The 11,246-nt window shown below is 36.0% G+C and overlaps 1 protein-coding gene across 1 annotated transcript; it reads right to left on the reverse strand.

Moving 5' to 3' along the window:
- Positions 1 to 2,038: 2,038 nt before the first annotated feature.
- On the reverse strand, positions 2,039 to 10,609 carry LOC141825105 (AP2-like ethylene-responsive transcription factor SMOS1). The gene is made up of 9 exons (XM_074712497.1): positions 10,389 to 10,609; positions 7,593 to 7,675; positions 7,340 to 7,348; positions 7,166 to 7,254; positions 5,470 to 5,543; positions 5,224 to 5,274; positions 3,193 to 3,263; positions 2,532 to 3,088; positions 2,039 to 2,436 (listed from the first exon to the last, which is right to left on the reverse strand). The coding sequence occupies exons 1-9, from the start codon at positions 10,595 to 10,597 to the stop codon at positions 2,383 to 2,385; spliced, it is 1,197 nt and encodes a 398-aa protein (XP_074568598.1). The 5' UTR covers positions 10,598 to 10,609; the 3' UTR covers positions 2,039 to 2,382.
- Positions 10,610 to 11,246: the final 637 nt, after the last annotated feature.

The raw sequence follows: 11,246 nt of genomic DNA on the forward strand, positions 1-11,246 counted from the left end.
TATGCCTTTCTACAAACTTAAACTATTGTTGATGTTACATTTTAGCTAGTCAAACCATGGAAGGAATGAAAGAACGAAGCTGAGCATCAATAGATAATGGAAGCAATTTTGACTTTGCTATTTTTGTCTGTATCAAGCATTCTTATGGTTTCTGGAACACAAGGCATCACATATAGCCTGATAGATGGGTTGGCGAGGAGCTCAAAACTTGGGCTTTTGCAAGAAATACAATAGTAATATCATATTTCAGTTTACTAGTGTGATTTTGTTTAGACCTATATTGTATGGCTGATGTCTTTGAAATGCATGTGCACCGAGCTAGCCTAAGCTAATTAAGGTCACTAAATTTATGATGTTGTTATATGAAGGTACGAGTTTCATAACTTTTAGGGGGATTCGATGAATGCTTCGTATTTTTTGCCCACAAGGTACGAACCACTCCTTTCTCAGATTGGTACCGGATGAGCCTTCATTTTTGCTGTATTATTTTTTTTTCTTGTTTGATCTGCATCCATTTTTTTCTGGTTGCAGTTATTTGCCGCGAGGCATTAGGGATATGAATTCGGGTTTTTAAATGCCTTTATTTTTTTTTTGAGATTTAATCATATTATCTCACGTCTTGCTTGCCGCCCTCCAACTTGGGACTTTTAAAATCAAACTCAATGTGTGTTTGGAATTGTCGGCTTCTATTTATATAGGGCAGGATTTGTGCCTAGTCATCGGTAATCGATTTTACTAACTGGCTATCAAATTAGATGACTGAAAAGATCCTCCATGAAAAAGTCTATAAAAGATTCTCGTGTTTCTAGTGTTGTCAAAGCTTAGTAGTATTCTATCAATTGGTGTAATAGATCCAAAGAGCTTCTGGAAGTACGACGTTGTCGCTGTTGTTTCAAATAATATCATCCAATTTAATTTACCACTCGTGATCAAGAAATTTTTTTTTTCAAAGTATTTTGTGACCTTTCTTCGTTGCCGTATAAACATTTTAATAGGCGCCATTAGTGCCGTGGAAAGAGTGGTAAATTTTCATTTATAATAGTTTTAAATAATAAAATATTTTAAAATAATTTATCAATTATTCAATAGAAGTTTAGCTACACGATTCGTATACTTATTTATAAATTAACAAATTAAAATTTAGAGACCTCTATATAACCAAATTAAAAATTAGGGAACTATATAGGTAACAAATTTAAAAATTTCATTTTGGCTAAATTTGTATAGTTCCAAATGAAGCATATCAAAAAATTATTTTATTCCAGAAAATATTTTTTGTGCCAAATATTTATATTTATATTTTATTTTATTTCAACAAATTCTTTGTGCCAAATTTGTGTTAAAGGAACCATTGAGCAAGTTGAACAAATTGAGACAAGATCTTTATATGGGGCATGTGAAGCAGACAAACCATGACAGATTAATTAAGCAAACAAGACAAAGTAGGCGAGAGAAACCAAACAATAATACATTAGGGCGGGCTAGGCAAACCAAGCTACTACAGATACTAGCCAAGTGACCCAAAATGAATAACAGTGGACTATACTGAAACAAACTAGAAGGATCAAACAAAACAAACATTGACAACTGATCGATAATACTCAAATTGGTTGGATGAGTTTAATTTATAATTAACCATTCACTTACTCTATTCATTGCGCTCCATTCCAATTGTTCTACAAACTCATAAAACAATGATAGTGACAAGGAATACAGGTTCTGCAATGTCTGACCCAAACGATACGAGGTAGGCATAAAAGGGCAAGGAGTATAGTAGCTTCAAGTCTAATCAAGAAACAAACCTACTGGTTCACTGATGTTGCATCTGCTTTAGATAAAGGGGCAAATGGATGGGGTGTTGTGGGTAATAAGGAACTCTACAATATCATATGAATTAAGACTGGAGCCTACAAGGGGAATTTGTTCTTGCAACTCAACAAGTGTGCAAGATGATTACAGGAAAAAATTATTCTTCAAGTCAACTCTGGTATGCTCTGATACTAGGTCAGGGGAATAGAAGTATAATTATCCAATAGAAAACAAAATAATTAAAATTGTATGAGATCCAAACATATATTAAGCAGTAGACTAAAATTTTAATTATAATAATTTTAAAAGAAAGAAAATGAAATCAGAAGTAATGCTACCTTTACATCTCACTATGTGAACATATGTCTCATGGCTCTGATAGCTTATTTGCCTCGTTTCAGTTATGCACTTGAACATCTCTTTAAAAACAGCAGAATGGATGAGAATTGCCGCTTCACGCAATTTGCCTTGTTTCAGTTCACAATCAAATTAACCATGAACACTAAATCCACAACATGCAGCATTGCATTTCGAGATCTTGACACCAATTATAAAATTTGATATCCTTCGGTGTCATTCTTGGCATTGGTATGCATATGCGGAACTATCAGTTTCTTTCTTCCTAAACTGCGATACAAAAACAAAAAAGAAACTAAATATAAGGACCACGTAGGAAGAGACTTCTAAAAACCAAAAGATGGAAGTCAAGATGAAGGTAGAACTGTTGTTTCAGTAGAAGATTGTCCAGACGGCGGCACATGACTCGTCCATAGAGGTTCACTAACTGTATCACCAGAATAGTTGGTCCTCAGAGGCGCCGAAAGAAGAGCCATCTGGTATGCAGTTCTAGGCACAGGCAAATCGTTAAATGCTAAGCTCACACCGGATACGCCAAGCCCACAATTGGAGAACAGAGGAACAGACTCTTGATGGATTTTTAATTGTGAAGGATCATCCTTATTCTCTGCTGAGTTCAATGATTTCTCTAGGAAACTCTTGAAGGAATCAGACTGGGACAATATACTACAAGCAGACAAGCTTTGGGGGGAAGGTTTTCCCTTATGAGGATAGCCAAGGGAAGGAAGCTTATATGGTTCAGTTGGCTGCACTGAGCATTCCAACATTTTCAGTTCCCGAGCAACATCTTCAGTGGAGGCTGATTCTGTTTGATGAACCTTCTTTGGCATCCACCACCTTATGTAACTTGTTAAATCTATTTTCCTTTCTGTTCCAGCAATACCAGAATATCGTGCATCCGTAGTTGCATCACTACTTGTACCTTGCATGGGAGTAATCAAGTTGAAACTTATGTTCATTTATTCAAGTTCAATTTCAGCAATAGCCATTTTTTTCATTTTCAATGTAATTCACATGTGAACTTACTACAGTTGCTGAAGTAATCATTCCCTTGCATAGGTCCAAAAGATGCTTCCCACCGGCTATTGTTAGGTTGTCTGAGAATAAAATAATCACTTCAAGTAAAATAATTGTAGGATAAGCTTTACGAGATTAAATGGTAAACACTTAGAAGGGAAACTAACTGATTTCTAATATTTGCTTAAATGCATACAAGTGACTACAATCGCATGATCCAAATGAGGCTCAGTAATTAGGAAAGTTACACCCAATGATAGCCTAATAATTTTCGACATTTCCTCGGATTAAACCCAAGTGATAACCCAATAAGTAGGTATTTTCATGCTCCAGTAGGGTAAACCTTGGTGAATAAAAAACCCATGTCCCACAGATGAAAGATAACAATAAGAACATGCAACCTTGAACGTATCCAAATTACCCAACAATTGCAGAAACTAACTTGATTACAATTTTCCAGATCATCCCTCTGATCAACTTCAAGTATTTTGAAATTATTCCAAACTTTATTCAGCTAATTCAGGTCTTTACACCTATTGTATTTGTCTGTTGTACATTTGTGGAAAACCTTTGAAACTAAGGAACATTAGGTCGAGTTCAAGGCGTTACAGATATTTTCACCAAGGTTGCAGATCCAATTTAAGAGATACTACTGGATGTGCTGCCATAGGACATGCTTTTCATTGGAGAGTTAGGATTGATCAGTTCACAGATTTTACCATAGTTTACTATTCGCAGCAGCAATTTAAGGGGTAATACAGGATGTGCTGCCATAGGACATGCTTTTCACTGGAGAGCTAGGATTGATCAAGTAACAACTTCCAGATTTTGCTGTAGTTCTCACCTTTGCTCAATGCTACTACTATTCGCAGCAGCAATTTAAGGGGTACTACTGAATGTGCTGCCATAAAACATAATTTCCACTGGAGAATTAGGATTGATCAAGTAACAGGTTCCAGATTTTAGTGTAGTTCTTATCTTTGCTCAATGCTAGTACTATTTGCAGCAGCGACCACAACACTTACCTTTGTGCACTAGCACCTGGTTCAGTTATGTCAGACTCCTAAAAGAGAATTATACGTATCATATTATTCCAACCAAAGACTAACTTTTAACACAAACAGTATTTTAAACCTTGTACTCACCATAAACTTCTTTGTATGTTAAGAATTAGGTATACCACTGTGGACATAGAGCACAAAGCCTTTCATTTTAAGGCAAAATCAATATTGTGTCCCTAAATTTTAAAATCTTCAAAGGAGTGCTCTTCTTTATTTTTATCAAACGAGCACCCAAGATATGAATTTTTGCCAAATTACCCTACGAAATTGATTTAATAGAGAAACAGGTTGTTTGGGTAGTCAAATTAGTGAAAAGATAAAAAATAATCTCATTCATATGTTTTCAGTTTAAATTTAAAATCATACAAAAATAATTTTATAATTCTATAGAGTATTTAACAATGTAGAAAAATAATTACATTCACTAATATAAGTATTAATTCATATGAACATATTTTATAACTTTTACAAAATATTTAATGCAATAAAAAGTAATTACAACCATAAAAGTAAAAAAAAAGTTGAATTGAGATTCATAGAAAAATAATTTTATAATCTCTGCTAAAATTTAACAAGTGTGCACAATTTTATTTTATGAAATAAATAATAATAAATATCCAATATAAATAAAAAATAAAATATTTCCATTGAACTAGGAGTAATTTGGAGGAAACTTAGATGTGGGGTGTTCCTTTAATTTTTGCCCTTCATTTTATATGTTTGTTTTTTATATCTCCTAACCTTTCATAATTCAGAACATATTTGATCAACCCAAAGTCTATAGTCTAAGAGAAAAAATTTATTGCTTTCATGCTACTGACAAGGCATAATACATAATGTAACAGAACAAAAAAGTAAGGTTCAAAGTTAAAGCAAACAGACAAAACCCAAAAAAATCTCTAATAACCAAAAAGGCTAACATTAGCACTTACCTTTGCCTGACACAAAATTTCATGCATGATATAAAATCAGTACCTACCTGGTAAGTCCACGATATTTTGGAAATCCTCTCGAAAAAGCACTGCTTTTTCTGCAAAATATTGTCCCTATGTTAGTACTAAACATGCTACAGCTCATTTTCCACCCACAGTATAGATCTTTTAAGCTTAATGCAGTAATTCAGTATCAACACATTCACCTATTTCTAAAAGAACCAATATAAGATGCAAACTAAAGATGCAAAAACATCCAACTAAATACCCAAAATGCCATATAATCTACATGCCTTCTCAAAGACACAAGATAATCCTCCTTTGAGATTGTCTGCATTTCTTCAAGATCTCTTGCATAATCTGTGACCTGTATTAGTGAGTGAATGATGGTTTTAAAGAAAGAACTCAAAACAATATAAGAACCTTATATTAGCGAGGACAAATAAATAAGTTCTTATAAGTGTCACGAAGCACTGCAAGTCATGTTAGACTAATAAGAAAATCATCATACCATCATCAAGACGTATTGGCTCCAACTATTTGAGGTTGGGCTACACAGATATTACCCTTCCATTCACCTCCATGCAAGAGTATCCCACTAGTAATGTTCAAATAAAGTTAATCTATGTTTATAGCATCAACTAGAGTTTTCTTGGATCTCCCTCTAATCACTATGTCTACCCTAATCATTTCAACTCATCCATCCAAAAAAAATTTAATTGCCTTTGAACATGTCCAACCATCTAAATCTATTTTTCTTAGTTTATCATCAATTGAAGTAACATCTAATTGCTTTCTAATTATATTTTCTTTTATACAAAAAATTTCTCTGTTTTGTGAAGAAATGTTATACACCAAAGCATTAAAGTTTCATGTACCTTTGATTCCATGAAGGATGTATTGGGATTACAATCAAAGTTCCACATTGGAAATACATAGAGATGATCATGAATTTATAAGATGGAAGATATCTCCATTGAAATGAGCTCTTTTGGGTAGATCCCAAAATAAAACCATGAGGGTTTAGACCCAAAGTGGACAATCTCATATCATTGTGGAGATATGTTGATTCCATTGGTTCTAACAGGATGTATACATTTCATTTACATCTATCATTTTTTGTAGTCTTCATAGGCTTCAAGGAGCTAGTGCATTTGAGCTTTTTGCAATTAGGTTAATTATATTTCCCAAACGCTTGGGCATGTTGTTCCATATTGTGATATGCACAGCCGCATCCAATCTCAGGCTTAGGGGCAAGCATGGATTTGAATCACTTAATTTAAAGACAAAACTGTTTCATATTTTTTTAATATTAGGCCAAAAGTTTTTTTCCTAATTTAATTGTATTTAAACTCTAATTGGCAAAATTAGCACCAATGAAGCCAACAAGGTGTCTTCTTCTGTCGAAGGGGTTAGTCTTTCCTTTTCCCACCAAAATTAGTTAGATACTTTGTTGCTCTCTCTTTTCGCTACTTTTAGAGTCCATTTCTTTTTGCTACTTGAGCTTGACAAGACCCACAAATAGGGTCCCATCATTGTTGTTTCTTATAAAAGATAGATACTAGTTGTAACCATAAGGACAGATCTTTTTTTTAGAATTAAAATTAATATAATCTCCAAAATCTCCTCCTTTTAATGGTTCAAATATGTTATGATTTACTTAAATTGGTTGCAAATCACAGTTTTGTTATTTGTTCCATGGAACCCCTTCAATCTTGATTAAATTGAATGGCCAATCCAATTCGACTTATTCTAGTCAATTGACAGTTGCATTGTTTGAACTCAAGACCTTTCCAACAACTTGTCAACAAAATGGAGGGTAATCTGATTAAACACAGAAAAATCAACTAATGCTAACCCAACTCAACTGATTCACATTGAAATTGTCCAAGCTGGCTAAGTATGTATAAGTCCAGCAGTGATAGTTATGAGTCAAGATAGTTAATGAGGCATCAATGAGTCATGAGTATAAATTAATATAATCCTCACTGGAAAATTTATAAGTGTCCCAGCACCCCAGTATTTTAGAGCAGCAAGATCATATGCTCTAGCTGCAGCCTCCTCATCATCATAAGCACCTAAAAATCATCACAATGGAGAGAAGATACCTGAATGAATTTTGAAATTGATGAATTAACTAGCAAGGAGAAAATTTGTGTATACCTAGGTACACTGGAGGGAATGCCCACACATGATTACCATGCAAATAAATAAATTTGAGTTAGCTCACAAGAAATAATAAGTTATAATGATCCTTTTACAATACTATATCATGTGTCATGTCCATGAAGGCCAATCTACAAAAGATGCTATATCTCAAAAACATAACAGAATTTGACCTAATAATATTACGAGCAAAATAACTGAGACATTAGGCATGTAATATGACTGCTATGCGTCTTGTTTCTTTACTTACCTTGTTTTCCTTTCTTATTCTGATTCTGATTCCAAGTGCTTTTATCCCAGAGATGAGCCTCATACCGACCTGTCCATCTATGTCTAAAATTGGAAAAGAGAAAATTTTAAATTGAAAAGAAAATGCTTAAGAAATTGAAACGAACAAAAAAAACATGTATCTATAGTTTCAGGATAAAGTGAAAATAAGGCCTTACTGTAGGAAGTTAGAAGGTAGAAGCTAGAAATTTAATTGTTAAAGGGCTTAAGTTTAGGGTTGAGCTGGTTGACATATTTGCATCTTTAAGATTTTCTTTTCACACCCTACACATACTGATTGGAATTTTTCACAAAACCAAGAGGATCATTCCCCCTAATTGAACTATTCTTGTCATTTTCCACTTGGGATGATTTATACTGCTCCTAATCAAAAGGCCTTTATTATAAGCTAGGACAAATGCAGATATTGAATAAGCAATATCAATTTAATTATTTTATCTATGCTATCGAACAATCCAGAAAAGCATGACTTGCTGTTGAAAACTGCTTTTTGTAACTAACAAAATCCAGTAGGGACATGGATAGTCGATTTCAAAACCGAGTGGCGACACAAATTTATTTTGCAAGAAGATTATCATATTATTAATCTTGCATTTGTTTTAGTTGTGTGCAAGGAACCGAACAATTTAGACTCACCATCTATTCACCCTACTCTATCAGGACCATCTTCATCAACATTCATACAAAATATTCTAGAATAATAGGCAGTCTAATATACATCATAAACTGCACTTGGTCCAACATAAGATATGCAGTCAACAAGTTGAGTTGTATACACGTAATCCATGTAGCAATTGTTGGAAAACACTAATAAGTAGGTATCTCAAACATACAAGGAACTACAGAATACACTACTCGAGGTATCTAAAGATGTTATCTAGATATGGGATACAAAAGATTCCCAATCCAAGAGTGGTCACATGCTTACCATTGGAGGAGGTGTTGTGTCCAAGAAGTTCTCAAAAAAGACTTGCATAGCTCAGTATACTGTGGAGTTTGAGGTCATAGATTTAGATAAAGCTAGAGAAGAAGAAGCATAACTCTACAATTTTTTGGAGGATATTCCATGTCCAAAGTTATGATACATTGCAATAGCCAAGCGACTATTGGTAGGGCACAGAATAGCATGTATAATGGTATGTCTTGTCATAAAGATATAACATCACTAAGTAGTTGACCTCTAGGTAGATAATTTCTATCAACTATGTAAAGTTGAAGGCGAATCTTACAGATCCTCTAACTAAAGCTTTACCTAGAGATCAAATATATAAAATCTGATAACATTCCACTATGAATGGTTCAAAATCACAAGCTAACTCTGGCACTACAATAATTTTTTTTGCTGGAACTTTTATTAACTTATTTGGAACTTATTCTAATTTCAATTTGTATGGTGGATGTTAGAAGTTGATTTTCATAACTAATAAAATCAAGTATGACAATAATCTGTCTCACAAATAAATTTTCATAAATTAATTTCTTGAGTGAATGAGAAGTTAATGTCCAATCAAAAGCTACTCAAATGATGGAGAAAACTAGAAGTAGTTCTTGTTTCGTCTAAATTGATTTACAATCAAAGAAGGGCACAAGCTCGTATACGATTGTAATCTACAAATGTGAACCCTTAAGCCCGAATCGGAGTACGCATAAACGTAAATTCAAGTGGGACTAATTTGAAGGGTATTTTGAGTCATACAAAATTTTGTGGTAATTTCTCAACTAAAATGGACTAAAAGCTTAGCCTAATTGGGCTGAATTTCTCCTATTGAAAATCCCATTGATGGAGCTAAACAAGCCCACTAGTGAGCTTTTGATTTGATGGCCCAAATAATCAAATCAAAGGAGGCCTTGATTTGATTTTTGACTTTATCAAAATCAAATTAGTGAAGGCCAATGCCCTTCACTTTGTGTGTGCAGGACCAAAACCGAACATCACTGTTGGAAGACGTGCCATTCAACTGTTTACCTCCTTCTAGCCACCTAATTTTAATTTAAGGTGTTTACACCTTGGTTAATTCCATAATTAAGGGCGGCCTTGGCCTTTCACCTCCCAAATAAGATATGAATTAAAGAGGTGTTAATTCTCATTTAATTTGTGATGGTTGCCTCTCCGTTCTCATTTAATTCTCATTCAAAAAGCTCAAACCACCCCCCAGTATAATCTCACGTCCTCTCTGGAACTCTTTTTAGGCAATTTCATGGATTTACCTCTCACCTTGATCTTACTTTTTAACTTGAGATAATATGCTAACTACCTAAATGGGTACGATGAAATCCAACGACTACACCTCAAAGACAACTAATCCAAAGGAGTAAGTTAAAAAGAAATGATCAACACCGCCTTTCCGATCATCCTGACGTGCTGAGCAGCTAACCTCGACGAGCTTACCAACTGACGAAGCCATAACTACTAATTAAAAAAGTCACGATCAACCCTGACATTCCGATTGCCCCACCATGCTGGACCGACGGCGTTTCTACGCTGATAACACACTTCCAAGATCATATATATTTGCTCTAAATATAACCAAATACCCACCTATTTCCATAAACCAAAATCCAAGTAGTAAAGAGGCACTTGATATCACTGTCTCCGTCATTCCATGGACAGTTTCTCAGACTCATAATAAACAGAAGAATAAAGACAGCTCAGCATCAATGTGAAACATACGGACGAACTAGTTGGACTCGTCCTGGTCCCCATACCAAAAGAAGAGAAATAATCCAGTAAACCGGAGGCACGACCTCATGAACGTACCTGGTGACTCCCCGGTAGATTGAGCTCCGCTTACCGGCGGCGCAGGGCGGCATCCGACTGATCCTCTCCTTGGCGGTGCAGACCCTCTCCTTCCTGGCCTTCTTCAGATCCAGGCGCGGAGGATCGCTGCCCCTCCGCCCCTCAGACGATGCGTCGCCGCTTCCTCCGGGCGCCGCCTCCACCTTGGGGATCCCAGGGTCGGTCGCCATGGCGAACGAAGAGCTTGCCCCTCTCTCGGATCACTTGTGACAGTCGCATAAGAACAAAACCACTCTCGCTTCCACTGCTCTCAGTTCTCTCCTCTACGGCTTTGGGATTCAAATGGAGAGTCCGCCCGGGGCGAGGGGGGCTGACCGACTCACTGACTGATCGTTTGGGTAGGTCAGTCAGTCACAGTGAGGTCGAAGCGTAAAAAAGGAAATCAATAAAAAAAAAAGGACAAAAGAAAAAAATCAAATTCGCCCAACAGGCAACAGCAAGTGATTCGAGAGAACGGGCCCCACGCCCTAGTGGCGCTCTCAAGTAGACTAGAGTACCTGAAACGGCTAATTCGCGAGCGCAGGAGACGTGTGGGGCCCGACCTCGGATGAGTCCACGTGGATTTCGCGACAGCGGCACGATGTGAAGGGGGTTTCTGCCTCGCCCATGACATTGACAGCATCAACACACTCCGACGACGTCAGGTCCTAGACGCTTTAAGATTCGTGATTATCGAGTAGTGGATGTTAGGCACGTACTGTCTGTCGGTTACAGGGTCGGGCATTGAACCTGGAAAGCGTAAAATCACGAGCAGGAGCTCTCGCTCTCAAATTGATTGAACTTTGTCCGGGTCTGCGCCAACCGAGGTCCAGTCAGTGG

This window comes from Curcuma longa, chromosome 3, assembly GCF_044706935.1.
Source record: "Curcuma longa cultivar G26 ecotype Majalengka, Jawa Barat chromosome 3, ITB_CL_G26_1.1, whole genome shotgun sequence".
NCBI lineage: Eukaryota > Viridiplantae > Streptophyta > Magnoliopsida > Zingiberales > Zingiberaceae > Curcuma > Curcuma longa.